General features: G+C 41.5%; 1 protein-coding gene across 1 annotated transcript in view; it reads right to left on the reverse strand.

Annotated features, from left to right (window-relative positions):
- Positions 1–617: 617 nt before the first annotated feature.
- Positions 618–18981, reverse strand: part of LOC127569628 (B-cell receptor CD22-like) — a 54361-nt gene continuing 35997 nt past the window's right edge. Inside the window, exons 6-10 of the mRNA XM_052014430.1 lie at positions 17514–17727; positions 12301–12398; positions 9330–9391; positions 2858–3058; positions 618–798 (exon numbers count right to left, since the gene is read on the reverse strand). Coding sequence (XP_051870390.1) covers positions 649–798; positions 2858–3058; positions 9330–9391; positions 12301–12398; positions 17514–17727 — 725 coding nt within the window. The 3' untranslated portion in view covers positions 618–648. The remainder of the gene's footprint in view (positions 799–2857; positions 3059–9329; positions 9392–12300; positions 12399–17513; positions 17728–18981) is intronic.

Genomic DNA, 18981 nt, shown 5'->3' on the forward strand with positions numbered 1-18981 from the left:
TTGGTTCTTTCTCTCTTGCTTTCTTTCCCTGTCCTAGTCTGTTTTTCTCATTGCTTCTGGAAGCTCTCATACTCTCAGCTCTCTCTTTCTCTTTCTCTCTTCTTTTTTTTCTCCCCATCTCTCCCCTCATTTTTCTGTCAAAACTCTCTCTCTCTCTCCCCCCAAACACGCCCTCTCTCCCTCCACTTATCTTTATCTCTCTCTCCCCCTTCTCTCTTTCTGTCTGTGTCTGTCTCTTTCTGTCTGTGTCTATCTGTCTCTCTATCTCTCTTGCTCTCCTTCTCTCTCTCTCTCTCTCTCTCTCTGTCTTGTGTCTATGTCACTGCTAGATCAAAAGGGAATTCTTGAATAAAGAAGCTATACAGAATGCCAAAAAAATATTTTTGGAATATCTTGTGGGGTGGAGTATGCTATTCTGTCCAAAATATTTTCTTTCATTTCTGAGGATGTATTCCTCCTCCAATAAAACAATTTGTTGGGATCTTTCAGTCTTTTAGGCAACTTATTAGACATTAAGAGAATGAAAGGATATGGTGTTAGTGCAGGGAAGTGGTACTGAGGTTAAAGATCAGCCACAATCTTATTGAATGTCAGATCTGGCTGAATAGTCAACACTGCTTCTCTTCCTTATGTTCTGATGTTGCTATTTTACTTGCTATTGTCTTGCAGATTGTCAACCTTAATGCAGGCATATAAGGTGGTCTCTCCTGGATCATTGTTGGCAGCTCCTGGCTCCTCTCTAGTGGTATTAAACATCGCCATATTTTCATATACGGCACCATCGGCAGGTGCAGTCACCTGTTAGAACGATGAAATGAATCAGAAAGGAAAGTATTATGTTTTAAAATGAAAAGATGCATGAATCTGCCCTTGCCTCAGTTCATCTAAAACACTGAACCACACCTTCAGACTCAACCATCCCATTCTTCTCCTGACTGGCCTCCCTTGATCGATTCTCTGCACATTCAAAATCATCGAGGACTCTGTTCCCTGCGTCTGACTCTCAATGTCTCCTTCATCCATAACCCACTGCCATCATTAGCTACAATTGCTGCTGAGCTTTAGTTTTAAAATTGTCACCTTCATGGCCAGATTGCTTCATGACTTTGTGTCTCCCCACTGCTATAACTTTACACAGCCCTACAATCATCAGAGAAGTCCCTGCCTGACTCGCCTCTTTCATTTTTCTTATTTCCTTCACCTTGCCACGTAAGGCAGTGTTTAGACCCTGAAACCCTGCCTCTCTGTCTCACGGCTTTAACACAATTTGTTTCTTTCTTATTGCCTGCAGTTCTGGTCTGATTTTGCTCATGATCTTTTACCACATTAGAGGGACTACATCAATGCAAGCCATTGTTGTCAGCAAGCAAAACAAAGCCCAGTTTCATTTTCTTTCTTTTTTCTAGATCCTGCCCCTCCAGGTGCATTTTGGTTGGTTGGCTTGTCTCTCAAGCAGACCATAAGGTACACCAGCATCTTCAGTCTCTTGTGTCTCCAGTAAGGAACAACTCACCTACTTACAGGCTTGGAAGCTGAGGACATGATACTAGCCATCTCTGATGGTATGGATAAGCCACAACATGAAGCAAAATTGCCAGACTCCAGCTGGCTTCAAATACAGACACAAAGAGCCTGGATCACCAAATGGGCAGGATTCCTTCCTTCAGAAGGGTCTCTATTTTTGAATGTGTGATTGATTTTGACATTGACTGTACTTCTGTTGCAGCTTCATTAAATATACAAAAAGCAGATAAAATACATCTGAGTATTTGCATATCATCTCCTCTCCTGCAGGACAAGGTGCCCAAATTTCTGATGTAGAAATCTCAAAATACAAAAAACAGCTACTCAGTGACCTTGGCCAAAATGAATTAACATTGCTCTAAAATCAAAAGAAAAATATTTAAAATAGTGATCAATGGTTCTGAAGAAATATATTCTGCTAAAATACCTAACCAACAATGAAACATCACAAATAAAGAAATAAGGTAAAAGTTAAGCCAAATTAAAGTGACAGAAGGCACCTATGTTCGCAATTTCTCAAGCTATCTGCACTCAGGAATCGAAGTACTCAATATAAAAATTTGCACGTAATATCAAATTGAAACTGCGAAAAACTGCAATAGAATGGAAGATGAAGCAAACAAACTTGCAGAGCTTCTAAATGCCAAATTTCAACATAAATAAGTTATTCATCCGGAAAATAAAGGTCTGAATGTGGTAGAGGTGCCAAGAATTTGGAATGCAGATCATTAAAAGTAAAAATGCTGATAAATGAAGCCATAAAAATGCAAAGAAAATGCCAGTGTTTATTTCAAATGCAGTTAAATCTAGTCTAGAACTTTGAAGGGACCACATCCAGGGCACTATGCACTGTTCTTGTCCCATTGGTACAAAAACAATATAGAAGCACTAAAAGGAGTAGAATAAACAATTTTAAGGATGAAATCAGAAGTTACAACTCTGAGAAAAAAGAAATTATGTGCTTTCCTTATGGGTGATCTCAAAGAAGGATATGATGGAGAAAATGCAGAGAAGAATGTTTCCAGCTGTGCTGAAGTCCATATCTTGCAATGATCAATATGAGATGGTCATCACAAATATCCAATAAGGAATTCAGGAGAAGCTTTTTTTCTTGATTGGTCAGAATATGTGATCCACTACCACATCAAGAATTTGAAACAAGTGTCATAGAAACTTAAAGCAAACAAAATAAATCAGAGAGGCAGGAGTTAAAGGAGATGATGAGAGCTTAAGATGGAGATAGCCCATGGCCATATGCACTGGATTAGACCTGATGATCTGAATGACATGATTCTAGTGAAGTATTCCTTGAGTTACATGCAAATAGAATTACCTGTGCATCACTAGGTTTGGCTTGTTCTGAATTGGGTCTTGCTGCTTCTGGGCCTTTATGCTTTACGAAAAATCGTAAGGAAGCATAGTGCAAGGCATCTCCGGAGTATTTCCTAGAAAGTTTAGGCTTCCCTTCACCACTCTTGGACATACACAAGTTGCCATACACATCGCCGACAACAGAATTACTTGTTTGCTTGATCTGCAAATGAGACCAGGTCAAAATTTTAAAGTACACATACAATTTTCAAGACAAGAGCCTGGATTTTTCTGAGAGGGTCCTGTTACCTGCACCCACCATCTGTTTTTCCTATTCCCCTCAAACTTGCCTTCTCTATGTCCAGAAGGCCAATCCTACTGGTCCCGGTGGTTCTGGTGACGGAAAGAAGCTCAGGGCAGCAACAGGGCCTCAATCAATGTAATGAGGCTACACAGAGGGTTAGAAACAAGCCCTTCCCATGAAACTTTGTAACCCTTTGACAACCAACAAAACCCCTCTCTAGTGTTATCAGCTGTTGAAGGCCTGCATAATCTTCAATGTTACTGAAATGAACAATTACAAGAGTTTAGAAGTTATTAACCATTTGAAAAAATAGGAAATAAAATTAACACGAAACATGCCAAATTAACTAATAACATTAAAATACACAATTGATTAAAAATTATATTTAACTTAAATTTTCCATACCATCCTATAATTCCCATTCAATATGAATGAGTTTAAGGAACTTGTGGCATGTAGCCTGGTGAAGGACCTGAGAGTAGATTCCCCAATGTGAATAGTGGGGGATTTTTACAATCTGCTGCTCCAGTGTTGGATTCCATGTGGAGTCATGGACAGAGCTCAGACTTCATTTCTGGACGTCCATGTTTACGTAGGATACTGAAACTTACTTGCACTCATGCTGAGAAATTGCAACAGTTCCATATGGAACTTAATGGCCCATATGGAACTGTTACCAAAACCCAGCAAAATCTGGGCCATTAATTTAAAAATTATTGTTCCAGATTTTTTTGATCAACTAGCTTAAAGGGTAAACAAAATTAGAAAATTGGATTAAAGTCCTCACTCATGAAAAGAAGCGTTAAAGTGGTTAGCCAAACAATTTTTTTGTAGACTTGCTGTTGCCAAAATCCACTGCATATGAATCTGATGCATCATAGGCAATGGAATTAGTTCAAGTTGATTAGCACAGTCAATGCTTACCTCCACTAGCTCTGTCATTAAGGAGGGAGAGGTAGAAAAGGGTGTTACCAATTGTGGTGAAGGGTTAAGGCAAATGTTACAAGGGTATAGATTGTGGGAGGAAAACTGGGCTGGAATGTCAGTCAGGGGAGGAATCAGGACCTCAGTGGAGTAAACACTAATGTATGCATGAAACTCATAGAAGAGGAATCCATGCATACAATACACTTTGTTAGATTCCACCAGAGTCTGTCCAAGTATGTTAGTGAATCTGACACCTGGAGGACATAGAAGGAAAAGCCAAGCTTTTTGCTTAATTTATTTATTTTTTGAAACCTGGGTGTCACTGCCAAAACCAGTATTTATAGCCCTTGAACTGAATACCTTGTAGCCATTTCAGAGGGCATTGGTCTCAAGTAACATATAGACCAGACCAGTCAAAGAAAGTACTTTGCCCCCTGAAGAACATTAGTAATCCAGATGGGTTTTTTACAACAATCAGGTACTTTTGTGCCCAAAATACAAATAATTTCTTTTGAAAAAATCATATTATTAACGCAATTCAGTTAGTCTTACATCTTTTACATATGAAGGCTTCCCCATTGGAGTGTTTTTTCACCAAGTAATGATAATGGACAGAGGAAAGCATGCAGCAGGTTGTGGGCCAAGCAAAGGACGCTGACAGAAGTGGCAACGGGATCCCTAAATCTCTGCAATTAAAATCAAAATATCTCAAAGAACACGTAACTAACATGGGGGGGGATATGAATTCAGGTCTTTGGATTGTTGGTGCAGTCGTCTACATTACCAGCCTGCTTATTTAATCAACCGCCACACCCACTATTCATAAAGCACAACGTAAGTCTTGAACAATTCCTAACGAAGTGGTATCATGCAGCACACATTCACTTTGTGCTAAACAGTTGCATTTCCTGATTCTGGATTCTAACTTGCTTTCTGTAAATTTCGATTGGCGAGAAAAGTGAGGCAGGGCGTTCATTATAATATGGAAATGATCTGTTGAGGATGGAACATGCATCATATCATTTCTCTCTGCAAACTAGTTACTGATATTTGAGTTTTCAAAATGACTTCCTGTTGCACTCATGTATAACGTGTTTCATTGCATTTCTCTTCAGGGTTTAATATTCTGATTTTAATTGCAAATATTTAGGGACTTCATTACCATTTCTGTAAGTGTTCTTTGATTCCCTAATGGAGACACAAGAGATTGCAGATGCTAGAAGCTGGAACGAAAGGCAGACTGCAGGAGGAACTCAGATGATGGAGCAGCATGTGTGAGGGCAAAGGGATGGTCGACATTTCAGGTCAAGACCATGCATCAAGGTTCCTTGTAATGGGAGCATGGTTTCCTCTGCCCATTATCACTGTGTGGTGAGATAATACTCTCAACAGAGAAGCTTTAATGTGTACAAGGAATGTGACTAAATGAGTTCTTCTCCAGAAGGGAAGTGGGTTGAATATGCTCACTAAAACAGAGCGTAAGATTCATTCTGAAGAAATTACTGATTTACATAAAGTAGTACATTCTTATGTATAGTTTAATCTATCCCCTTTGACTCTCACCAACTTTTACCGACGCACCATAGAAAGCATCTTATCTGGACGTATCACGGCTTGGTACAGCAACTGCTCTGCCCAAGACCTCAAGAAGCCGCAGAGAGTTGTGGACACAGCCCAGCGCATCACGGACACCAGCCTCCCCTCCTTGGACTCTGTCTTTACCTCTCATTGTCTTGATGTAGCAGCCAGCATAATCAAAGACCCCACCCACCCAGGACATTCTCTCTTCTCTCCTCTTCCATCGGGTAGAAGATACAGGAGCTTGAGGGCACGTACCACCAGACTTAAGGACAGCTTCTACCCCACTGTGATAAGATTATTGAATCCCTTATACAATGAGATGGACTATGACCTCACGATCTATCTTGTTGTGACCTTGCACCTTATTGCACTGCACTTTCTCTGTAGCTGTGACACTTTACTCTGTACTGTTATTGTTTTTACCTGTACTACTTCAATTCACTCTGTACTAACTCAATGTAACTGCACTGTGTAATGAATTGACCTGTACGATTGGTTTGTAAGACAAGCTTTTCACTGTATCTCGGTACAAGTGACAATAATAAACCAATAACCTATGAAAATAATTAGAAGCAAGCTGCTTAATATCCAAACATTGGGTGCAAGGGTAAAAGACCACTACTGATTATAATTTTAAAGAAAATATTCATTGAGTGATCATAAAGCTTGTTCAGTGGAGGTACTTGATTTTTAACTAAGCTTTACTTTCCCCTCTCTTTACATTAATAAAGAAGGGCAAGGGATTTCCCCAATCTTCTGACCAACCTTTCTCTCTCAACTGACATCACCCAAAGTAAACCATCTTGTCTGTTTTTGGGACCACAAATGAGTTGGTGGATTTCCCCACATAATGCCAATGTCTGAATATAAAAATAACTTGTTGAATCACCAGAGGGATGAACTCTGAAACATTGAGTACAAGAACATTGATGAGTAAATGGAAATGATATGAAACATTATGTCCCAGCTTTCTGAAACCAGGAGAAGTCTAGCCCTGAACCTGAGTAAGCCAAAGCTACCTGTAGGGTCAAGTAAGCATCATTAGGTTGAAATTATATGCTGTCACTGGCTGGAAACTGAACACATCAAGGTGGAGGCATTTAGCATAATTTGATTCATGTTCTATTCATGGTCATTCATTGTTGCCTTTAACTTGTAACCAATTCAGGAATCCTGGTTGATGAGATATATTGAAGCTCTGGTTAAGAAAAAGAGGGAGGCATACACTGCACATAAGCCATTGGGAACTAGTGAATCTCTTGATGACCACAAGAAGTGTAGGAGTACACAAGAGAGAAACTAGGAGGGCAAAAAGAGGACATGAGAAGGATCTGGCAGGCAAGATGAGGCAAAATCTCAAGAGATTCTATAGGTATATTAAGAGTAAAAAGGTGGCTTGGAAGATGTCGCCTTAAAGATCAGCATGTCTGTGTGTGGAACCAAAGGAACTGGGTGAGATTTTTAATAAATATTTCTCTTCAGATTTTAATGAGGATAAAATGATGAAAGCTAAGGAAATGAGGGAAATGAATGGTGATGTCTTAGACCACATACAAATTAGCAGGGAGGAGGTATTGAAGGACTTAAAGTGCATTAAGATGGAAAAATCCCCAGGGTCTGACCTAATGCATTCTTGGACCTTGTGGGAAGCTGGAGAAGAAATTGCAGAGGTCCTTGTAGAGATTTTTGCTTCATCTCTGGCCACAGGTGAGGTTCTGGAGGACTGAAGAGTGGTTAATATGGTACCAATGTTTAAGAAGGTTAGCAAAAACAAGCCAGGAACCTACAGGCCAGTGAGTCTGACATCGGTGGTGAGTAAATTGCTAGGGGGGTTTCTGAGAAACAGGATCAATCAGCATTTGGAGAGACAATGTCTGATTTGGGACAGTCAGCCTGACTTTGTGTGTGGGAAGTCGTGTCTGGCAAATCACTTGAAGTGCTTCGAGGAGGTAACCAAGAGCGTAGATGATGGTAGGGCAGTGAATGTTGTCTATATGGACTTTAGCAAGGCCTTTGACAAGGTCCTTCATGGCAGGATAGTCTGGAAAGTTAGATTGCATGGAATCCAGAGGAGATAGCTGACTGGATTTACAATTGGATCAGCGGTAGGAATCAGAGGGTGATGGTCAGGGGTTGTTGCTCAGATTGGAGGCCTGTGTCTAGCGGGGTGCCACAGAGTCAGTGCTGGGACCTTCGTTGTTTCTAATGAATGAACGATTTGGATGTGAATGTACAAGGCATGGTTAGTAAGTTTGCGGATGATACTAAAATAAGTGGTGTTGTAGATAGTGTAGAAGGTTATGAAAAATTACAGAGTGATCTTGATCAGGAAGGTATGTGGGCTAAGGATTGGCAAATGGCTTTTAACTCAGATAAATCTGAGGTATTGCATTTTGGGAGATCCAACCAGGGTAGGACTTATAGAATGGTAGGGTCCTGGGGAATATTATAGAACAGAGGGACCGAGGAGTACAAGTGCATAGTTTGCTGGAAGTGGTGTCACAGGTAGACAGGCTGGTGAAGAAGGTATTTGGCACATTGGCGTTCAGTCAGGGCACTGAGCATAGGAGTTGGGAAGTTATGTTGCAGTTATATATGACATTGATGAGGCTGCACTTGGGATATTGTGTACAGTTTTGGTCACCCCGTTACAGGAAAGATATTAAACTAGAAAGAGCGCAGAAAAGATTTACCAGGATTTTGCCTGGACTTGGAGGCCTGAGTCACAAGGAGAGGTTGCATAGACTAGGACTTTATTCCCTGGAATGTAGGAGATTGAGGGGTGACCCGATAGAGGTACTGTATATAAGATTATGAAGGGCATAGACAGGGTAAAAGCACATAGTTTTTTTTCCCAGGGAGGGAGTGTGAAAAACAAGAAGGCATAGGTTTAAGGTCAGAGGTGAGAGGTTTAAAAGGGACATCGGGGCAGCTTCTTCACATAAAAGGTAGTGCGTATTTGGGATGGGCTGCCAGAAATAGTGGTTGAGGTGGGCACATTAGCAACATTCAAAAGCCATCTAGGTAAGTACATGGATAGGAGAGGTTTAGAGAGCTATAGGCCAAATGCAGGCAGATGGGACTAGCTTGCCGGGCAACACAGTTGGCATGGGCAAGTTGGGTCAAAGGGCCTGTTTCCATGCTTTATGACTCTATGACTCTGACTCTATGACACTTATTCAACCCAGTGCAGCAATCCCATCTGTCCTATTCTCCCTCTGTTAATTCCCCTAGAACTCCGCATCATATTTTCTCTTTCACACATACCCATCGACTCCCTTAAGATTCTTTTTAGCTATTAACCTACACTGAGTGGTAATTTACGGAGGCCATCTTTGGGATGTGCGTGGAAACAGGGGCACCTGGAGGAAGTCCACACGATCAGAGGGGGAATGCACAGGCAACACACTAGGTCAGGATCGAACCTGGGTCCCTGGAGCTGTGAGGCAGCAGCTCTATCTGCTGTCCTAATAAATGGGAGGAACTAAAATGCCAAGTTTTGTGTCAGATGAAGGCCCTGTTTAAGCAACAGGAGGAACAAAGGCCACTGTGAAGGCCAAGTGGGAGTGAGCTCATCATGACTGCTTTTCTGCAGAGCATCCAGCTCGTTTGCAGTTTAGCCCTTCTACAAATAATCTCCTCCAAGCACACATTTCAGTACAGGATTAACAACTTCACAAACCTCTGGCAGATTCTCCATCTCTGTGTGGGTTACAGGTTGAGAATCACATTCCACCTTTTTCCCTGTAGATGAGAAAAGAGAAAGATCTGTAAGCCATGGCGAACTGCAGTGCTCTGTTATTTTTGTCTGAAAGACAGGGCTTCAAGTCTCATGTCAGGGACTTGACCACAAGGTCTAGGTGGTCACTCCAGTGCTTAATAAGAAGGCTCCATGGTCAGTGGGTCCAGTTATCAGATACAATATTAAAACAGAACGCTGTCTGCTGTTTTAGTGAAGGAAATAGCTCTATGGAAGTGGATTTCTCCCCAGAGTTTCCTGCACATTTATTCCTCGGCAAACTTTGAAATTATTTGACCTTGAATACATTGATATTAATGAGATCTTGCTGTGCATAAAATGGTTGTCCTACGTTGTTATGGTAACACTTTAAAAGTAGAGTAAAACTCCAATAATCCATTCGGAAATCCCAATGGTTCGGCATCTAGCTCACCAGGTGATATTTGCCTCGATCCCCTCCCACTCAGTGGTGTCCCTGGTTCCTGTGCTCCTTTTTAATTTACCTCATTCATTGGAACATTTATTATCATACTGCATAACATGTAACAAAAGAATGTAAAAATAAATATAAATAGCAACCAACGGTCCAGCAAATCTGATAGTCTTGCACCACCAAAGGCTCAAGCATGCTGGATTATTGGAGCTTTGCTATACTCCATAGATTGTTAATTGCGCAATGAGGACTATGATACTTCTTAATGATTTATTGATTATTCTCGGAGAAATGTTTATTAGTCATTGACTTTGTATCGTACACCAAGGGCCGCCGAAGCAAGTCACTAACAGGTAAATGAGAAAGGCCAGATATCACACTCAGTGATCCAGGAAAGTGGTGCAATCTCACATCATATACTGACCTCACTTGTCTTCTAAGGGCATGGTGTTGGATAAGTTTGAAGGCTGCACTGCCACTTGTGAAATAAAGACCTGTTGAGATGAGCCAGCTTATTAATCATTCTTCAGGAGATGGGTGTCACTAGTATTTAATGTCCAGCTCTGGATGACATTATGGAGGCAGTGATGACCTACTGGCGGGACTGCAAAAGCTAGTCTGGTAAAAGTATATTTGCAGTGCTGTGGGTAGGAAGGTTTAGATTTTGACTCAGTGAAAATCATAGAAACTTTGGTTGCATGCCATCCTTGCAGATCATGCCATACATAAGTATATTGAGGTAGTAAAATAAAAACAGAATGCAGGATATAGTGTAACAGTTACAGAGAAAGTACACTGCAAGAAAACAAATAAAGTGCAAGGGCCATTATGAGGTAGATTGGGAGATAAAGAGTTCATCTTTAGTGTATGAGAGATCCATTCAAGAGTCTGATAAAAGCTGGATAAAAGCTGTCCTTGAGTCTGGTGGTATGTGCTTTCAAGCTTTTGTATCTTCTGCCCAACGGTAGAGGGGAGAACAGAGAATGACCAGGGTGAAAGGATCCTTGATTATGTTGGCTGCTTTCTCATGACAGTGGGAAGTGTAGAAGGAGGCCTTGGAGGGGAGGCTGGTGTGCATGACGGACTGGGCTGCATTCACAACTCTCTGTAATTTCTTGTGGTCATGCAGCAGAGAAGTTGCCATACCAAGCTGTGATGTATGTGAATAGGATGCTTTCTATGGTGCATTTGTAAAAATTGGTAAGAATTATCGGGGACTGCAACAGCTAGTCCGGTAAAAGTATATTTGCAGTTCTTTAGCCTTCTGAGGAAGCACTGGTGTGCTTTCTTGGCCATAGCATCAATGTGGCTGGACCAGGACAAATTGTTGGTGATATTTACACTTAGAATTTGAAGCTCTCAAACATCTCCACCTCAGCACCATTGATACAGACAGGGGCGTGTGCTGTGTCCCGCTTCCTGAAGCAGAAGACCAGCTCCTTCGTTTTGCTGAAATTGAAGGAGAGGTTATTATCTTAACACCATACTACTAGGCTTTCTATCTAAGCTGATGAAAACTGGGATGGGGGTGTAATTTGTCATCTTGGTATTCCTATCAACTTGTTCTCCTTGCCCATTCACGTGGTGAGAGATTTGGGAGTTACTGGGGAAAAGGGCTTGACAACTTGTGCCCTGTAGATCCCATTCCCTCCAGCCATGGCTTGCCGGTGCTGGGAGTAGATATTTGAGGTGCTGGTTCGGCTGCCAATCAAGCAGACTGCTTTGACGTCTTTTTACCCAGTTCAAGACATTGTGTGATTGGGAGGAAACTACAAAGTGATGATTATGCCTTGCAGAGTTATGGAGATCACAGATTTGTGAGAAATCATAGGCTTTCTATTAGGGTCAGTTTTGACTGAAGCTGCCTATACTGCCCCCAATAGAAATAGTGTAGTGGTTAGCATAACGCTATTACAGAGCCAGCGACCTGGGTTCGATTCCGACAGCTGTCTGTAAGGAGTTTGTACGTTCTCCCCCGTGCCTGCATGGTTTTCCTCTGGGTGCTCCGGTTTCCTCCCACATTCCAGAGACGTATGGGTTAGGAAGTTGTAGGCATGCTATGTCGGCGCCGGAAGCATGGCGACACTTGCAGGCTGCCCCCCAGAAAACTCTACACAAAAGATGCATTTCACTGTGTGTTTTGATGTACATGTGACTAATAAAGATATCTTATCTCTTAGAAAGCCTATGATTTCAAGCAGCCCCATCAATAAGTGAGAAAGAAATAACTAGAAAGGAAGATCATAGTAAAAGAAGAAATTAGTCAAAATTAAATTAGATAGAATAGGCCACCAAGACCGGAGGTGATAAGAGAGAAAGAGGTGAATGGATAGAACAGAGAAAGGTATGACAGTTTCAAAAACAATGGTCGCAGGTGAATGGATAGTTCCTTCAGTGAGCCAGTATAGGCCTGGTGGACTGAATGGCTTCCTTCTGTGGTGAGTTATTCCAAGAATGAGCAAATGGCAGCAGGAACCTTACCTCTGATCAGATTTTTCCTTTGTGTCCAGAGCAAACCGGCAAGGAGGAATAGTATGGCAACAATGGATTCCTGCAATGACTTGTGGTAAGATGGCACCCTGAATCAGCCAACAAAACACACTTCAGTATTTGTAGCCATAACGGTGAGGGAGATCTGCTGTTACATTTCTCTTCTACTTTTCCCCACTCCGCTGAATGATAACTGATTCAATAAGGTTGCGTTCACATAGAATTTCATAAATGTGACTGTATAGTAATGGGCCTGTAGGCCCAAACAATGCATGTTGCTGCTTTTCCTCCATGCAAGCAACAGTCTTTAAGTCATACAGCACCCTACCTCAGCCACCCTCTCCCTTCTCACCATTCCCATATCCCTTTTGATCTCCATTCCTACCTCCCAGATGTTGACCTGATCTCAGCTTTATCCCCTATGCTATTGCATTTAACAGCCTTAGCACCCTGTATTTAAAAATGTGGCTCCTGCTCTCTCATCTAAAACTCACGTTTTTAAACTATCATCTTGCAGAAGTGTAAGGTCAGATCTAACTGAGTTGTCTCACACAATTAAATTTGGCAGTATTGATAGAAATTATTTCCTGGTGGCCTGCAGGAAAAGGATGTATGATCTTAAAATTTGACCTCGCTAGAAAGTTTCTTCATATGAAGCCAACCAGTCAATCAAGTGCCATTAGTTAGTTTCAACCAGATGAACTAGTTCCCTCCAGGATGACTGGTCACCAACCATGGACTGAATTGCCCAAACTGGCATTTGCCAGGTACATTTACATGCACCATTCGTTGGCCCTCTTGGTCTCTTGACAGAATTTGCAAGTTTGGTCATAGAGTCATAGAGTCATAGAGTCATACAGCATGGAAACAGGCTCTTTGGCCCAACTCGTCCATGCTGACCATAGTGCCCATATCCCTCTGTACCTTTCCTATACATGTACCTGTCTAAGTGTCTTTAAATATTGTAATTGTACGTGCCTCTACCACTTCCTTTGGCAGCTCATTCCATATACCCACTACTCTCTGTGTGAAAATGCCCCTCGGGTCCCCTTTAAATCTTTCCCCTCTCACCTTAAATCAATGTCCTCTAGTTTTAGACTCCCCTACCATAGGAAAAAGACTGTGACCGCCTACCTTATCTATGCCCCTCATGATTTTATGAACCTCTATAAGGTCACGCCTCAGTCTACAATGCTCCAGGGAAAACAGTCCCAACCTATCCAGTCTCTCCTTGTAGCTCAAGCTGTCCATTCCCAGCAACATCCATGTGAATCTTTTCTGCACCCTTTCCAGCTTAATGACATCCTTCCTATAACTAGGTTGACCAGAACTGCACACAATATTCCAGGTTGATCTCACCAACATCTTGTACAGGTGTAACATGACATCCAAACTGTTGTACTCAGTGCCCTGACTGATTGAAGGCAAGCGTGCCAAATGCCTTTTTCTATCTGTGTCCTGTCTAGCTCCTTGTTGTGAGGGTCTCACTGCTAGACAAGCACTTGACAAGCCCACATACCTGCTAATAACATCAGTGTAAATGACACCTTGTAATTTCACCACAATCCTCCACTTCTAAGTACTTCAGTGCACAGTTTCATAAATTAATACCAAACTGCTGGAGGAACTCAATGGGTCGAGCAGCATCTGTGGGTTGAAATAAATTGTTGATGTTTCAGGTTGAGACACTAAACGTCCACAATTCCTTTCCCCCCACAGATGTTGCTCGACCCTCTGAGTTCCTCCAGCAGATTGTTTGTTGGTCCAGATCCCAGCATCTGCAGTCTCTTGTCTTCATAAATTAATATCCCTAAGAACTGAAGGACCTCTGCTAAACATTACAAGTCAATTTGCCCAATGCTGATGCTGAAGAGTATGATAGCCAACCAATTTTATGACTAGTTCCATCATCGAATAGTAATGAATGAAACCAAAAGTTAAAGGCATGGAATAATCAAGAATTGTAGGAAATCAAGAACTAAATGGGCAAAATGAAACAGAAGGAAGAGTGTTAGCATGCTGTAACAGAAATATTCTCTCTCCTAACCATCATCTACTGAAAACAATCTGAGGAAACACTGTTTAATGGATGTCACCAGATGGTCTTCCTCTTCACATGAAATGCTAGTGAAGGTTTAAAATTCTTTCCCCTAAAAAACTGTTAGCGAAGTTGCAAAAACGATTTTTTTTGTTAGGCAAGGGTACTAATAGTTATTGAAACAAGGTTAATTAATGATATTGTTCCATGGTCCAGCTGTCATTAGAATTTTGTTGGTAGATTTTTGTCCCTCCCAGTTACTTAGCCTTAGGTATGTAATTCTAATTATAGATACCTACCCAGTGTTGACTTGAAACATTGTTCCTCCGAAAGCATAAAGCCAAGCTTATTCTGAGCTTGGCATGAAACACAACCACTTGTCATTGTTTGCAGAGTCAGAGTGCTGATGGTCCAAGTGCCATTGTGCACTTCAATGGCAGTGTCTGTGCGGTTCCAGGATATCCTTGCTGGAGGATTGGCTTCAGCAGTACAGTGAAAACTCATCCCATCTCGGGTCAGGTTTACTTGAGTAGGTTTGTCTGCAAGAAAAAATTGGCATCATGGATGATAGGTTAAATTTCCTTCTGTCCCTTAAACTCAAGGTCACAAGAGTTTAGTTCCATGGCATCATGTACCTGATCCAATTGGCATTTATGGGTCTGTGTGTGTCAGCAGATTATTAGATTTAATTAGATTAGTTTATTGTTGTATACACCAGGGAGCAATGAAATTCTTTGCTTGCATGAAGCTCACAGAGTAAACAGTATACTTGGTGATCATAAATACAAGGATAAATATAATGATGTGCACAAAACAGCAGTATGGTGCAAAGAATGTGCAATCTGAGGTAGTGCAAAACAACTGAAGTGTCAATAGCAGATTAACTGAGAGAGGTAGAGGTAAGAATATGAAAATGTGGCAGCACCTCTGGGAAGGGGATGTGTAAAAGGTAATTGTTTCAGGAGTCTGATAGCAGTAAACATTACTTGAGCAAAGCAGGGAGGGCGAAGTGTAGAGTCAGAGATATCACAGCTAAACCCACAGCTGCCCATAGAGATTAATTTACCGGTCAAAGCTTTTATTAGAAATAAGATATCTTTATTAGTCACATGTACATCGAAACACACAGTGAAATGCAACTTTTGCGTAGTGTTCGGGGGGCAGCCCCCAAGTGTCGCCACGCTTCCGGCGCCAACATAGCATGCCCACAACTTCCTAACTTGAACGTCTTTGGAATGTGGGAGGAAACCGGAGCACCCGGAGTAAACCCATGCAGACATGGGGAGAATGTACAAACTCCTTACAGACAGTGGCCGGAATTGAACCTGGGTCGCTGGCGATGTAAAGCATTACACTAACTGCTACACTACAGTGTCTGCCCTAATCCTTTCTAAAGATGTGGGGATGGCTAGCAAGGCTAGAATTCATTGCCCATCCTTAACTGTCCTTTAGAAGGTAGTGTTCAGCTGTTGTATTTCTTAGTCATCACTAACTAACTCCATGAATAAATCTCCATCATCAGTCTACCTGATGTAGATACATTTGCCCTTGATATTAATAATAGAAATGACCACTGCACAAGAAGTTCCATCTTCACACTGAGGACACCCTCCATCATGTCATGTGTCACAACAGTCATGTTAAGTGAGAAAGACCCAGAACAGATCTGGCATGTCAAACCCAGGCATCTGTGGGATGCTGTGCACCATAAGCAGCAGGAGAATCTGTAACCTCATGGCCCAGTATATCCTTCATTCTACTATTAATACATACAGGGGATCAGCCCTGACTCAATGAGGAGTGAGGAAGGGTATGTCAGGAGCAACACCCGGTATTGATAAAAGTGAAGTGAGAAGCTGGTGAAACTTTAACTCAGAACCACGTGTGCTAAACAGCAAAAGCAGCTTGTAATGGATAGTGCTAAGTCCTTCCAAATCTCCAGTTAATTTCAAGCTCCAAACTGAATCATTAAATTTGATTCAAACACTTTTTGCTGAGTGAAAGCGCCCACTAACAACACAGTCCCAAGATGTCTGATCTACTGCCTCTTTGGTTGGAGGCTGCAACATGAGGTTGGATCGTGCTGCTCCTCAGCCGCAGTTTTTGTGTAAGTTGTTAGCTGGTGGCAGGGTATGGATTAGCTGGTTTGAATTTCCACACATCAGTTAGGAATGGGCTCCAGGTCAGATGCCACTGCTGATTTCAGAGGGACTGGGGCATGTCTGGCATATGAAGCACAAGAACGTTCATTTTAATGTGACCACAGAACTGAAAATGTAAGCTCAGAGAAGTTTTTATTTTACTTAATGTTTTTAATTAATTTCTAGCGATGAAAGATTAAGAAGTAACTTTACATAATAAACAGCTGCAACAATTTTTGTTTAAATTACTTCTATCATTTTGGACACTTAAAAGCAGTTTGAAGACCTCTGCCAGTAGCAAGTTGTCAAATGCCCCTGATGGCTACTGGGGGTGTGGGACTCACAGACTGCTCTGCCTCACAGGCAGCCATGGTGATGGGAACTCAAGTTCGATTAGATTCATGGGGGTCACAAAACTAAGTGAACTCTGGAAGATAATAGTCTTGATGCACAGATATTCACAACTAACAGTCGACCCATCACTTGTCTGAGGTGGTTGATAAAGTATTTTTCAGAAATTTTTTTTGCAAGTCCATAATCTTGGCCAGGATACTTCTGATGGGATTGAGTGAATCAGACCTTCTGTCCTCTTGTGCTAACTCTAACCAAAATAGTTGCATGCAACTGTCACTTCTGCACATTTCTTCTCCTCTTCCTAATTCATCAAATCGTTCTAGTATTAGGGCAGGAAATACTTTGCCAATCAGTGGCATCCAATATAGGAAGTTATGAATGTTTTGGCAAGGGTTCTGAGCACTACCTCTTTTTCCCACAGAGTTTCTGATTAATGATAATCTGTGACATGGGAGGGTGGGAGGGAAGTTGGTAAAGGGTATATGGATGAGGGTGTACATTGAAGAAAGGTTAAAAAGTAAGAGTAACTTCATCTTATGCAGTGAAGGTGACATGCAACAGGCTTAGGGATAAACTTAACACAAAACCCAAAGGATTACTCACAATAAACGGAAATCTCCCAGTCCTCTGAGGTCTGATTTCCCAAATAATTTGACGCAGTGCAGGTATACAATCCAGAATCTCTTCTTGAAATACTATGGAAGACCAGGGTCCCTCTTGTACTATTAAAAGCCATTGTTTGGCCATTATCTTCCTTCCTCCTGTGCCAGGTGTAAGTAGCTTCAGGGTAACTGTGACTGGCACATAACAAAGAGATGTTGTCATCCTCTTTAATTTCCATTTGTGATCTGTTTTCCACATAAATGGTTGTGTTTCTGGGTGCATCTGAAAGAAAAAAATGTTATGACTTATGACATATTACACAGAGAACTTTGAGGCTTTAGTTAGTCTGTTATGTTGGGCAGACCACATGGATCACATGCCCAACTTCCAAATTAAGACACTCTATTCCAAGCTCTACATGGAAGAGTTTACCAAGAAGTATAAGAAAAAGATACAAGGATGTTCTCAAAATTTCCTCGAAAAAATACAACATTCCCACTGACTCCTGGAATCTCTGACCACTCAAAATGGAGGAGTACTTGGGATGGTATTGAGATCATTGAGGCCATGAATCAGGTGCACAGAGAAAATCTCTCTCTCTCTCTCTCTCTCTTTCTCTCTCTCTCTCTCTCTCTCTCTCTCTTTCTCTCTCTCCATCTCTTTCTCTCTCTCCTCTGCAGTGATCTACAGGATATTGTAGAATGGGATGTGAGAAGGATAGGTAACTGAGATCCAAGCATAGAGGAATGTTTTAGTCAGTTTATACATTAAAATAGGATGAAATTAATGACAGAAAATGCTCAACAGCAATGATTGCTCACTTTGAATAAGTATCTCCACAACTTCTGAGCTCTGGTTTCCCAGGTAGCTTGTTGCTGTGCAGCTGTAGAATCCAGAATCACTTTGTGAAATACTTTGGAAGAGCAGAGTGCCATCCTTGGAATTAAAATCTTTAACTTGACCTTGACCAGCATTGATTCTATGCCTAGAGCCCTCCTTGTAGCAGGTAGCAGATCTCAATGACAATTTCCTGTGGAAATCAGCATTGGAAATATATTGTCCCTTGGACATTTCAAGAAAGGAGATTTTCTCTCAGAGACCGTCCCCAAGACGGCTTTGACCTCAGGGTCTCTGCTCTCACTCCTGGTCACACCAGAGTCCTGGTGTAACCATGCTGCATAAATAAAGTAGCATTCACCTCCACCAAGAGTAAGCCAAAGCAGTAATTCTGGCTCCACTGTTATGATCTTCCCAGTATAATAAGCACTTGGCAATACTGTTCCCAACAAGTGTTAATAATTATGAAACCCATCAAATCACCTGAGTGCTAAGTCTTCGGGAGTGACAATAACATAAATTTCTTCTTGTTCTGGTCATAACCCTAACATCACTGGTGCAAGAGGAAATGAAAATCAAAAATAGCAGATGCTGGAAATTGGCAATATAAACAGAAATTGTTGGTAACATTCAGCAGGTCAGATAGCTTCAGTAGAAAGAGAAAAAGCATGAATGTCTCAGGTCTGGGACACTTCATCA

Source organism: Pristis pectinata, chromosome 4 (assembly GCF_009764475.1).
Source record: "Pristis pectinata isolate sPriPec2 chromosome 4, sPriPec2.1.pri, whole genome shotgun sequence".
NCBI lineage: Eukaryota > Metazoa > Chordata > Chondrichthyes > Rhinopristiformes > Pristidae > Pristis > Pristis pectinata.